Source organism: Gavialis gangeticus, unplaced genomic scaffold (assembly GCF_001723915.1).
Source record: "Gavialis gangeticus isolate Ggan-Ray unplaced genomic scaffold, GavGan_comp1, whole genome shotgun sequence".
Taxonomy (NCBI): Eukaryota; Metazoa; Chordata; order Crocodylia; family Gavialidae; genus Gavialis; species Gavialis gangeticus.
In genome coordinates, this window is record NW_017729007.1 from 12,168,729 (window position 1) to 12,182,155 (window position 13,427).

Sequence of the window (13,427 nt, forward strand, 5' to 3'; positions counted from 1 at the left end):
GTGTTTGGGAGTGGGATGGGTGGGCAGGGCTGGGGTCAAGATCACAGGGTGGTGACAGCATGGGGGTGGGGCCCCGGGCAGAACCATGATCTGCTCCCCTCATTCTTGCTCTGCCCCTGGCCCTGGCCCCGGCCGCATACTGTCATCACACGATCCTGGCCCCAGTCCTGGCCACCCATCCCACTCACAGATGCTGTTCCCCACCTGTCTGCAGCCCCATCCCATCCACCCATCTGAGTGCACCCTACCCTCAGGAGTCCCAGGCCAGTCTCCATGGAGACCCCATTTGCCCACCCACCCACTCTGTCTGGCACCCCCAGCAGTGGGTGTGGGGTGGATGGGCATGGGCTGGATATGATCAATTGCCCCCTCCCGCTCCTCCTTCTGCTCTTCCCGTTCCCCACACCTGGTCAGCGTCGCCCAATCACAATGCTGCACTGGTTCAGCACCCCCCTGCCCTGGCCCACAGCAGCTTGCTAACACTCCCTAAGTGGCCCTCCAGCCCAAATAATTACAGCCCAATTAAAACAGAGATGGCCAACCTGTGGCATAGACAGCAGGCACGGAAAGCCTCTGTGGCACATGGCACATTGACAGTTAAGGCAAGAAGCAGAAATCAAAGCAGCAAATATAAGGTAGGGAGTGCAAAGGAGGAATCAGAAAGTAGAGCAGCAGATCATATAGGAGAAGGGGATCCCAGTGGCATTTCCGGAGGGTGTGGAGCTAATTTGTGGCATGCCTGCCAAAAACGTTGGCCCCCACCGAGTTCAAGTGTTCTTCTGTTCAGGCAGCTGCTTTGGGGTGAATTCCTGATTCAGCTGAAGTTAATAGTAACATTTCCACTTAATATAATCAAGATTTCCTCTTTGAAGTTATTGGATTCATTTGTATCCTTCAAAATGGCATATGGCCAGTGGGATTTATATATGTATGTTTTTAATATTCACAGCTGATATTTTTAACAGTTTCTGCCGAGTTGCTCCAACCACTTCATCTGCTACTGCACTGAAAAGCATGAAGCTCTCGACAGTAATGAAGTGTGTAAAGGGAAGTCAATGCTTCCTTCACTTAAATATTAAAGGAATACTCAGTCTCAATGGTAAGACAACTGATTTGTTACTGGATTATTTTGTTTTTGTTTATTTTGTTTTACTTTTTGTTTTTGGTCCTTCAGCCCAATTTCATTCTATTAGTTTGGGTATAAGCCAAGTTGAATTAATCGCATCAGTCAGGTTCTGTGGAATAGCTTATGCATGCTTTTACAAAAACCTTAGGGTGAAATTCTGGTCCCAGTGATGTCAGCAGGATTTTTGCCACTGACTTCAGTGGAGCCAAGACTTAACTCCAGATATGTTGTACCCAATAATTTCCGTTATCCAGCCAAAATCATGGGCCTTTCTATCTTGTGCCTCTTTTGGCACATGACACTGCCTCCACAGAAGCAGTTACTTTTCATAGCATAGGTGTTGCAGAAGTGGGGGCCTGAGGGCCCTGGCCTCCCTCAGGAAGAGAATAGAGTGACTACCTATCCCTAACTGGATGGGACAGTCCTGAAATGGGAACATCAGATCCTGGTCCCAGGCTGCATGACTCTAGGACTGCATTTGTCTTGGATTCCCAGTATCGTGCAGGGAACTGGGTTTTCTGTTCACCATGGAAAAACATGGGAAATAGCAGGTTTCCCCTTGCAGGCTGGTAGAGTTCCAGGCTGCAAGGGGCTGTGGGGGTGCCGTGTGCATGTGTCCATGTGCACATATGCACATGGCTGGGAATACAACCCCAGGCAATGGTGGAGAGCAGCTCCCCCAGCTGTCTGCAGGTAAGTCTATGGGGGGACAGGGCAGATCAAAGTAACCATGGTGAGAGATGGAGTGGGGCAAGGGCTGGGCCTGTGGGTGCTGCCTGGCCAGGGTGGTGCATGGGGCCTGGAGCTGGGGTGGGGAGTGGGACAGAGCCATGGGCAGCTCATAAAGGGGATGGGGACAACTAACTGCTGCTGCATGCACTCCTGGGGAGGGAGTTATGTGGGGACATGTGCCCCCCAGATTTGTGTGCAGGGTGGGGGCAGATGACAGCTGCTCACTGCACCCTCAGGGCTTTATGCCCTGCTGTTCTCCCCTTGGGAGTCCTGTGCTGCCTGCACTGCCATGGCGAGGCACCCCCTGCATGCCTGGCAGCAGTGGGGGGCAGTGGCATGGAGTTGTGTCCCCTGCTGCTGCCAGGTGGGCATGATGTGCCTTGCCATGGTGGCATGGTTGGTGTGGGGCTCCTGGGTGGAGGGCAGGAGGGTGGGCAGCCTGCATCCTCCCTTGTCCCCCCACAGGGTCCACTCAGCTCTGTTCAAGCCATGAATGAGTGAATGAGTTGTATTCCATAACCATTTTGAATTAATTTAATCATTAACCTAATCTTCATATTTTGTTAATGGACCTATGTAGACCAAATCTTTCAAACTTCTGTCTATTCTATCTATAAGCTTAACTTGAAGTGAATATATGCTACTCATAGGCTTAAAATAAAGCATATGCCTAAAGGTTTGCAAGATCAGCCCATTCATTTCTAACAATTTATGTTCTCTCTGATATAATTATAAATACTTACATTTTACATTCAGATGAAGTATATGTATCTTAAATGTAGAATAAAAGACTCTGAATGCACTGTACTTGTTTGGTTTATCTTTTGTTTTTTAAAGATGGTGCAAGTAGACTTTTAAAATAAATTTTATGATTAATTTCAGAAAATATTCGTGGGCTGGAAATTTGTTATCTCTCACTGGACACACAGCAGACCAGTTGCATGAATGTGAGGTTTTCTCGAAAAACAAACCAGCAGCCTCTTGGAAGGAAGGTAGACTGTGTTTCAGTTGTGTATAAAAATGTTATAAGCCTTTAAGGAAACCCCACAAAGTTCATTATAAACTTGTATTTTCTATATCAGACCAAGTGTAGAAAACTGAACATGAAATTTACATTTCTATAAAGATACAGGAAAACCTGCTTATAGCAAAATATAATTCAAATCTTATCACTTTTTTAACATGTAAACTCTCTTCTTTACCATTTCTTCATCATGGTGCATGAGGTACTGCACTCTATAAAGACTAAGTTTATGATCATGCTCTATATATTATTTTCTTTTGTGCAAGCAAAATTGTGGGTGAAATTTTGCACCTTCAGTTATCTACAGGGCACAATGTTATTTGGGCCTATGAGTATGATTTTATGAGTTACTTATTTTTTTCCTCTAGGGTAATTGCAACTGCAAATAAATTATAATGTAAAACTGCTCTTTTAAGTCTTTGCACTTACAATTTGTAAGCACCAAAAGCTAGGCTTTAAATCTTTAAATATCTGTTGCACTTTATGAAAAACGAGAGATGAATTTTGTCTTTACTTACTGGTAGGTAGCTAGGTTATTAATACCACAAAAGGGGTTGTTTTTTGTGCCTGTATACAGACCATTTTGGTCACATATAAGAAATGAGGTCTTTTTCCTCTAAATGGTATTTGGCCACTAACACTCCAATAGCATCCTTTGAACATATGCAGCTTAGTGCAACACAGAGCTGCTAAACAGCCAGAAATATTGAACTTGGGATAGATTGTAAGTATATCCTTCTGAAAACATATTTATGGATTTTTTGGGGGAAAATTACTTGGAAAATTATGGAATCCTTTTGAATCCACTAGGTAGAGTAGTTACCTCAAGTGATTTTATTTCTCTTGTCTCAGCTCCTACATTATTAACTTACAGAAGAAATTAACATGATTACTGTAAACATCTATTATTAATCCTTATGCCAAAGATTGACATTTGATGAGCAAATAATGACCTTTGGGTGATTTCTGATGGAAAAGTAATAATTCGTACTGTTGTATGTTTAGCAACCTATCCCAAAAATATATATAGCCAACATAAAGACTTTTCTAGAAGGGAATGTGGGAATTGTTGGCATCAGTGAGCCAAATGGCAAATAGAATGGCATCAGGGAGCAATGGCCATAAACTGTTAGAGGATGGTTTCAGGTTGGATGTAAGGAAGGACTTTTTTTATGGTAAGGGTGACCAGAATCTGGAATAGACTTCCCAAGGAGGTGGTGAAGTCCCCAACCTTGGAAGTCTTCAAGAGGAGACTGGACAGGCACCTTGTTGGGATCATTTGATCTCAGCAGTATTCCTGCCCAGAGCAGTGGGGTTGAGCTTGATGATCTTCTGAGGTCCCTTCAAGCCCTTAATTTTTATAATTCTATAGATCTGGGGTAAAGCTTTCGAAGAAACCTAAATGGCTTTGCAGTTTGGCCTCCTAAGTTGGAGAATCATTATGAAAAAGTTAGCACTGGTCATGAAAAAAAAAAATAAAAGGTGTTTCATAGACTCTATCATCAGGGTATTTCTTCCTAACTAAGCATTAGCTGTACTAGGGCTTATAAAATGCAATTTAAATCGGGATTGTTAAAGAGTTCTAATAGAATGGAGGTATCCACTCCCCACTGAAATTCCAAAGGTGATTCCAATCTCAGCCTTAATGTTTACCTTCATTTAGCTTTTAAAAGCATTTGATAATTCATGGATATTTGGATGTCTAGGGCTGTATCCAGATGTGTGGCCGTGCAATATGTGATGCCGCAGACCTGTCTGGTGCCATGCACTGCACATTCAGGTGTTCTCTGTACTGTAAGGTAGCAGGGAGATCCCATGGTCAAAAAAAACCATGTGGAAAAAAAAAGCGGGGTGGCGCATGTGCGGGCAGTGCATGCTGCCCAAAACTGCCATGCTCCAGCTACTGACCAGACTCTGAGCAGCAGTATAGCCCTGGCTGCAGCTACCTGAGGTCCCCAGGACCCCAGATAAGGCTACTGGCCTCAGACTCCCTTACCCAACCTGGGGTCACCTGCTGCGTGCCAGAAGGCATGTGGCATAGGCGTTCCCTGGGGACAGCTAGCAGTGGCACAAGGTGTGCCACTGCTTCTTGCCCCCAGGGAAACAAATGTCCATGCTCATGTGGATGCAGGCCTATAAGTGCAACAGTTGATCATTTCTTCTATCAGAAATTGATACTCTTGGAAATCCTTTCTGAAAACAATTTCTCTTTCTTTGTCATATTGTTTGTCATCAGAAGCTAGTTTAAACCAAAGAGAACCCATGTTTAATCCTGTAATATTCTGTAGTTTGCATGCCTTCTGAAAGTCATACATAAACTTGATTTTAAATACATGTTTTGAACAGGTACAAGTACAATTTAATTGCTTTGAAGTCAAAGCAGCGCAGCACATCTATGTGACTATGAAAACAATACCAAATTACTGTGAAGTAAAGCTGAGTCAGGAATACTATGTTGAAGGTAGGATATTGTCCATAACATGATGTTTTGGCGGTGGGAAAACATTGAGGCCAGGTCCTGTTCTGGGATAAATTCACCTAAATGAAGCCACACCAGTTCAGATATACCCTTTTTATATAAGCTGAAGTTCAATCTGGTCTTTGTGAAACCCAAGATTGATACATGAAAGGGTGTGAAAATCCAGAACCAAAATTGTACCTGCATAACTGCACTTATGCCTCTGGCAGCTTGAATGCACAGGTTCAGTCAGGAATCCACTTTTACCTAATTGTTTTGCATATAATTATGCATATAAGTTGGAGCCTGTAGCACCACTTGAGAATTTGGCTTCAAGTCATTTTTTGAGATTCCAACTGAATTCCAATATATGCTTTCAAGGATAGAATTAGCCCTTGGGGGAAATTTTACTGGGAAATTCCAAACAAACGTGCAAAGCTTTTCTTTTCAATTAATTGGTCTTCTACCACTTGCTCCAGTGTATTTGGGTATTATAGTAACAGTTCCAGACTCCCAAATATTTATTATTATAAAATTTGATAGATGGTATTGCATGGATTAAATTAGATGCTGTTACATCTTACTATATATGTAAACTTTGGAGTATTCAGCAAGCATTTCAACATCTTATTAAATTACCACATTTGTCATTGTGGCCAGATTCAGACAGTACTCTTTTACCAGTATAAGTGATTGGAAACCAGTCTATCAGAAACAGAAGTTCAGCACACAAAGACTGGTTTAAAAATGGCAGAACCCAGTCTAAGATTTGCTCCCACCACCAAAGGGTGAATGTGTGCTCTGTTCACTACCAATCTACATTATACTGCTTACAGAAAATCTTGTAACTTGGATCGATTCTGCCTCAGGCTTTTTAAATATCTGTACCTAGCCTATATGTAAAGTGTACTTTGTGAACTTAAATGGAAAAAAATCCCCCAGCCTTTAGAAAACTGAATATAAAAACACTTTATATGGAAGAAGGAACAAAGAAATACACTGAAGAATTGCTACTGGCAGTATATGGGGAAAAAAGAAAACAAAATATGGTTCTAATATTTATTTAGGCAGAAAGAGAGGGGAAAATTAAGATTAGGAAACAGATTTGTAATTGTATGGATCAGGTTTAGTCTTCTTTTGAATCAAGCTTTGAAGCACTGAGTTCTGTGTATTTGTTATCTGCCAGGAATTTAACTGGCCTTTATTCCTGGCTAACTTCCTAGGCATTAAATAACATATTCTTAAAATAAGCCTGGGGTGGGAGAAATTAACATGGGAAAAGTTCCAAATTACTTATTTCAGATAAATTAATCTGGAAAGCTATTGGAGATTTATTCAAGGGAGGAATGACTAAAATTATTAATGGGTACACTGCATAAAGGGGGTTGGGGTGTGGTTTAGTAGCCCAAATTAGAAATTTATTTAAAGTTTTGATTAGGATATATAGTGGAAAAAAGCTAAACCACTGAGACATCTTCTGCATTACTTCCTGTGAAGTGATCAGTGTATGGGAAAGAAGTATTTGCTGTACGCTGTTATCCTCTCTGAATTTTTACTGGGTGTAAATCTGTCTCTCAAAACTAGTGAGATGATCCTCAGGAGTACTAGATAAATTTTCTGTTGGGAGGCACTCGGGTATTATGGTGTTGGAAGCTGTAGAGGTATCTTGTAAAAACATAAATATCTTGTAGGTATATAAATAAATAGTCTGTTCTGTATTTTGCAGACTGCAGAAACAATGATGTGGGAAAACATATTCCATCTTGTTCGGGTGAGCTCAACTCCATTGATTTTGTATATTTATGTAGTCTAACAATGCAGGAGAAATATATAGCTTAGAGCTGTCAGTACTTCAAGTGGATTGTACACTGATATATTTCCATAGTTCCATAACAGATATGAACAGATACCTAAAAATATAAAGATAAAATGAATATATGTATATCACTATTGCCAGTGCAGTTATTACAGAATTGGCAGAACTTTGGATATGGTGGAACATGTAAGTGTTTATGAATACTCGTTTGGAAGGTTTAGCTAACAGATGAAGTAGTTAGTGCCCTGTTTAATATTTAAACTTATAAACACATACATGTAGGTTAGGTCCTATCCATGCATTCTGAGATACTTGTTGCAGCCTGTGTGCATTTCATGAATAATCCTATAGAAATCAGTCAAATGAACAGGGATTATTATTGGACTGCTCAAATGTATAAGGCCTACAGGAAAGATTTCTATTGAAAGGGACATAGACAATTTAACATACTGTGTTTTCTTTTTAGTAGTTTTTTCATTGCCAACTATTGTTATGAGTAACATCGAAATTATTTAAAAGCAAATGGGATTAGGAAACATTGGCATTTCTTTGTATTTTCCACCTATTTTTTCAGTTTGAGGTCTTAACAGCATTGCATAGTCAGTTTCTTAATCTGAGTTTTCTTTAATCAGTCTGTTAAGCAACATCCTTTTCTGTTGTCAGTATGAGTCTTTAAACAGCCGGGGGTGGGAGGGAGGGAGGCAATACTGCTCCTCCCCTTGAAGTCTTAAAATAGATCCATATTTTGAGAAAATCTCTTGCATGTTTACATATGATGATGTACTACATCATTCTATGTTTTTATCTTGGTTACTGCATATTTATAACATAACATTATTATTTCCTGTCTGACATAACCTTTTGTCAGCATAAGTAGATTCAGGATCAGCACCGTACCTAGACTCTTGGCAGCCCTCGGCAAACTTTTAGTATTGGGCCCCCCTTTATAATGATGATAATAATAATAATAAAAAAAAATTAAAAATACCATTTTGGGGCCCCCTTTCTGTCCAGGCCCCAAGCAGCCACCCAGTTCACCCATGCCTGTGTCTCATCCTGCCCAGGATTTAGTAAAAGGGAGTGTGGGAGCAGTGACCAGCACTGCAGGGATGGTTGTAACTCCACTCCCTGCTTCTCCCCTCCTCTGGCGTTGGGCGGACTACTCTGCGCCTGCCCCAGACTCATGGGGAACACCTGGGGGCACTGGACAGGGAGGAGGAACCTTCCCACCACTGCTGCTGTCCCCAGCTGAGCCTGGGTCCCTGCACAGCCCAGCTGGAGCAAGGCAGGAGCAGCGATGAAGCTCCTTCTGCTCCCACATCAGCTGGGGACAACAGGAACAGCAGTAGCGGTGAGCCAGGGGGCAAGGGAGATTGGGAATGGTAGGTGTTGCTGAGTATGGAGGGAAGCTGCTTTCATGATGTGGTCTAAAGGGAGGGTTAAGTCACACCCCCACACCTGATCTGCTTCTTCATGTCAGGTTCTGTAAGATCATGGAATCAAAGAATTTATCTTAGTGCCTTTGTCTATTAATGGAGGGACAAGACTTGTACATAGGTTTACTTCTTATATCACAATGGAAAGTTAGTTACATATGGGCAAGTAAATAAAATTGAATACAGATTTAATACAAATTAAGAGTGTCCATTTGTAAGAGTGTCCATTTACCTTATACTTACCTTACTTACCCAACATGTAATTTTTCATGTATGCCTTAAAAAGATAGCGATGGATTTATAAACTGAGTATATTGAGAACAGTCCTGTTTTGAAATCTTTTCTTCTGGAATCTGCCTATTTATTTTCTCCCTTCATGCCTCTAAAGGGGAAAAAACAAACCAAAACCAGACCTGCCCTAAGAAATAAAAAGTGTAAACAAACAACCTGCCCTCCCCCTGCAAATGGAAAACTTGAGTGCTTCTGTGGAGAACGTCAATATATTTTAAAATAGTGGCAGCTTTGTAGAGAATGTTTAAGGGGCAGGCAGAATGGATGGATGCCTAACACTGGAAGAACAAGGCTGTAACTTCATGTTTAATAATATAATACAGCAAGGCAGAAAACAGGATAGAGTTACACCTTGGACTAACTAATTCAGAGGTGTATTAACTTTTGTAAGCAACAGTTCACTTCTCCAGGTGGTGTAAAAGGACTTCCAGGGAGCAGGCATTGAAATAGAAAGAGTGAATTAAAATGTAAAGGACAAGGAAAAGAGGAGAAAGGGGGAGGGCCAGTTCTGAGAGAGGCAAACAGCAGTAAAGCCACAGGGATATAGGTGTCATACAAGATAATCCAGATAATCCAGTAAGAAACCATAGTCTCCATTTAGACTGTACTTAACACAATCTGTGGATGATCTCTTGTTCAGTAATTTCATGATCACTTTGGTTTTTAAAGCCTGATTGTTTAAAAACAGCTACTTCGAGGTCCATGACAGAACATCCAGGAAGGCTGAAGAGTTCTGACACAGGCTTTCGGGAACTGACGTCAGATCAGTGTCCTGTCCATTCCTTCTTTTCATAGAATTGTAGAATCATAGAGAAGTAGGGCTGGAAGGGACCTCCATAGGGACCTCCAACCTTCTGTCTGAGGCAAGGTCATCTCTATTCAAACCATCCTATACAAATCCTAACCTCTTAGCAAAACCACACAGTCCACTATGACACACAACCCAAGATATAACACCCTAGCCTGCCACAGGTAAAACAGAGGAACCACAGCAGCCAACATCCTGCTACTATTAAGGCTGTTAAAAAATGTGCTCAAGAGATCTTAGGAAGAGGGCCATGCCCCCTGCTACAGAGAAAGGCAACCCCTCCCCCCCAGTCCATACCAATTTGACCATAGGGTAAAATTCTTTCCTGACCCCAAATACTGTGATCGGTCTGACCCTGAGTGAAGGGACAAGTGCAGAAAGAAATCCTAGCTAAACCACTCTTGACCAATTTTACAGAAAAGGCCTGGACACATGATACATTTGCATTAGTACAAGTAACTGCTACTGTCATATAAAAAGAAGTGGTCATTCACTGGACAACCCTACTCCTGTGTAACTTACTTGATTCTGGTGTAGATCTATTCTGAGAAAATCAGAAGTAGTACTACATTAATGTTGGTTAAATTGGTTTAATTGTTGTGTGTCCAGAGCTCGCTCAAGATAGCCGTTTGATAAAGGCAAACAGGCTCTTATCTGTTCCCCTTCTACTTAGAGGCAAGACACTATCAGAGAACCTACAGCAATGAAGGGACAGGTTCACATTTATCTGCTTTAGTTACTGGTGGTAATTTAAAGTAATGTACAAAATTGATGCAAGTTACATTGATGTAAAGGTGAAGTTACATGTTACACTTAGACCATAGTCAATCTATGGAATATTAAGTAGTGTTAAAGGAAGAACATGCTGTGAGCAGTTGCACATTAAGGGTTAATACCTTTTCTTGCTTGCGCAGTTCTGACTTGTTGCTAGAGGGCTGGTGAGCAGGAGTATGGCTAGGAGTCAGGGCACTTGGGGTCTGTCCCTGCTGTGGTTGGGTGAGGGAGGGTGGGACCTGGGAGCAGTGCATCTTGAGATGCTGGAGGACTGCAAATTGCTCATTTTATCTCTGTGGAGTAGACTGAAGTTACCCTAACATGAGCTAGGTAGCATGGCCCAGAGTTAACCCTGGCTTGAAGTAGTTTAATTTTGAGATGCTCAGAAGACACTTAGAAAAGTTAATGAGCTTTAACATGGAGACACTCACATTTTAAGGTCCCTTAGTATGGTCTAAGTGTAACTTCACCATAGTAAGTAGATACTATGAAGAAGTAAACTGGGGAATGGAGTGTTAACAAGTTTGCCTTAAATGAAATTTTCCTAAGACCATGTAAGGTCTGGGGACAGAATTGAGAAATCTTAACTGCTACTCCCTCCCCCCATCCCACAACACTTCTGCTCTGGTAAGGTTAGTGTTACCTTATACTTACCTTATCTTATCAGTTTCTGTGCTTTTCTTTATGCAGGATCATTAATAAAAGCCATGTGAAGTTACAGAAGTTGTTGAATCAAAGAATGTAATCTATAACTTCACCCTTTATATGTGTGCCATGTGTCTGGATCTTTAGATTGAAAATTAACCAACCAAACAGTTAGCCATCCTGCTACCTGAATATTTGGCAGTAAATATTAGATTGTTAAATAAACAGATAAAATCTGTTATTGGCATAAGTGTTAACTGCACATATTTTCTATTAACACTTCTCACCACAGAATAATTAGTTTGGGGAACTAAGGTGAAAAACACTTACCTTGATTCTTCAAATTTTAGAAATTTGAGCCCTAGTAAGTATAGTCAATATTGTCCTGTCAAAGAATTAAACTAGAAGAAGATATTTATGTAGACATAACTGTGCATAGAATAAGATCAAATATCATACATGGGAATTTATAATATTGCAGAGATTAGGCCTTGAAATTCAGCTTTGTGGTATATCCGATCATGATTATAGAAAATAAAGTAGTGATCATAATTAATCTGTATTTTTCTACAATAACCATATCATAAATGTCAGCCTGGAAGAAGTAGTATGGTCTTGCAGCTGTGATGATCAAAGGGGTATACAAGAAGTAAGATTTGTGTGGGGAGGCAGAATCTTTTACTGGATCAAATTTGTAAACAGGTGACATGTTAGACAAGATTTCAGGCACAAAATACGCTCAGCTCTGGAAAAGGAACAAATACTTCCCAATTCCTGATCTTTTTTTATCAGCACAATGGGGTTAAACAAAAGTAATTGTTCTAACTATATTTAGGTTTGGCTGTCTGCCGAAGTTGGTAGGGTAAAAGATATGACCTCACAATATGATAAAAGATAGGACTTCACAAGTCTCCCTTCTTACAGTGTTGATTCACAAAAGAAACAAAGAACCTTTAAAAATACAGTGAAATAATTCCATATTTTTTCTTATCTCAGCAGGGAAGTTGGATTACAGTGTGGACAGGGCAAAGAAAGTCATATCTGTGAATATATCCCATTTTCCTGGAGACCAAGACTATTATGTTCGCTTATGTCACAAATGGTTTATTTGTGAAGACGCAGGGGCATTGGCTCGGGTAAGACATTTATTACAGGCTGAAAGAGTAGGTTGAATTCATTGAGTGACTCAGTACTCTGGAGGGTAGGACTAGGATTTAGAATGACCTGAATAAACTTGGAAATGGTCTGCAATCAACCAGATGAAATTCAGCAAGGACAAGTGCAAAGTCCTGCACTTGAGACAAAATAATTGCATGCATAAATAATTGCATGTACAAAGACAGATAGGGGAATTACTGGCTGGGCTTAGTACTGCAGAGAAGGACCTGGGGTTATAGTAGACCATAAACTGAATATGAGCCAACAGCGTGCTCTTGTTGCAAAAAAGGCCAAAAAAGGCATATTAAGTTATATTAACAGGAGTGATATTTGAAAATCAAGGAAGTGATTCTTCCATTCTATTCAGAGCTGGTGAGGCTGTACCTGGAGTACTGCGTCCATTTTTGGGCTGTACATTCAAGAAGGATGCGGACAGATGGGAGAGAGTTCAGTGCAGTGTGACAAAAATTATTAGAGGTTGAAGATTTATGAGGAAACCTTGAAAGAGCTAGCATTATTTAGTCTGCATAAGACAAGACTGAGTGGGGATTTGATAATGGTCTTCATATACCTGGAAGGTGATTATAGAGAGGATGAAAATGGCTTTTTCTTTGTGGCCATAGGGGGCAGTATTAGGAGTAATGGCCTCAAGCTGCAGCAGAGGAAACTTAGGTTGGAAATTAAGAGGAATTTTCTCCCTATGAGGGTGCTCAAGCATGGGACCAGGCGGCCTAGAGAAGTTGTGGAATCTCCATCCTTAGAAATTTTCAGGAACAGGTGGGATAGACTCTTGGGTGGGATGATTCAGTCAGGGATGATTCTGCAGGGGGCTGGACTAGATGATATTGAGAGGTTCCTTCCAGCCCTACTTTCCTATGATTCAGAGGAGTAAAATTACTCAGGTGTCTGAGAAAAATAAGGGTTTTCTCTGCTGATTTTTTTGTTATTGAACCAACTACATAACTGAGAGAAATGTTAGACAAACTTTTGAGCACAAAGTGCCTTTCATTAGGCCAGGAAAGAGGCCTACTTTCAGATATGATTATTGGTTAAGTACACCCCATAATTTTTATGCAGTTTTGTTAATAGGTAGCAGCTATACTGGCTTCACCAGCCTCTCTTTCGTTTCAGATAAAAGGGAAGGAGTCTTTGAAATCAA

General features: G+C 40.9%; 1 protein-coding gene across 2 annotated transcripts in view; it reads left to right on the forward strand.

The window, feature by feature from the left end:
* IL17REL (interleukin 17 receptor E like) overlaps positions 1 to 13,427 on the forward strand; it is a 106,948-nt gene that overhangs the window by 53,147 nt on the left and 40,374 nt on the right. For both annotated transcript variants that reach the window (XM_019509315.1, XM_019509316.1), the window contains exons 3-7: positions 950 to 1,099; positions 2,741 to 2,850; positions 5,229 to 5,343; positions 7,067 to 7,111; positions 12,107 to 12,246. In XM_019509315.1, coding sequence (XP_019364860.1) covers positions 950 to 1,099; positions 2,741 to 2,850; positions 5,229 to 5,343; positions 7,067 to 7,111; positions 12,107 to 12,246 — 560 coding nt within the window. The remainder of the gene's footprint in view (positions 1 to 949; positions 1,100 to 2,740; positions 2,851 to 5,228; positions 5,344 to 7,066; positions 7,112 to 12,106; positions 12,247 to 13,427) is intronic.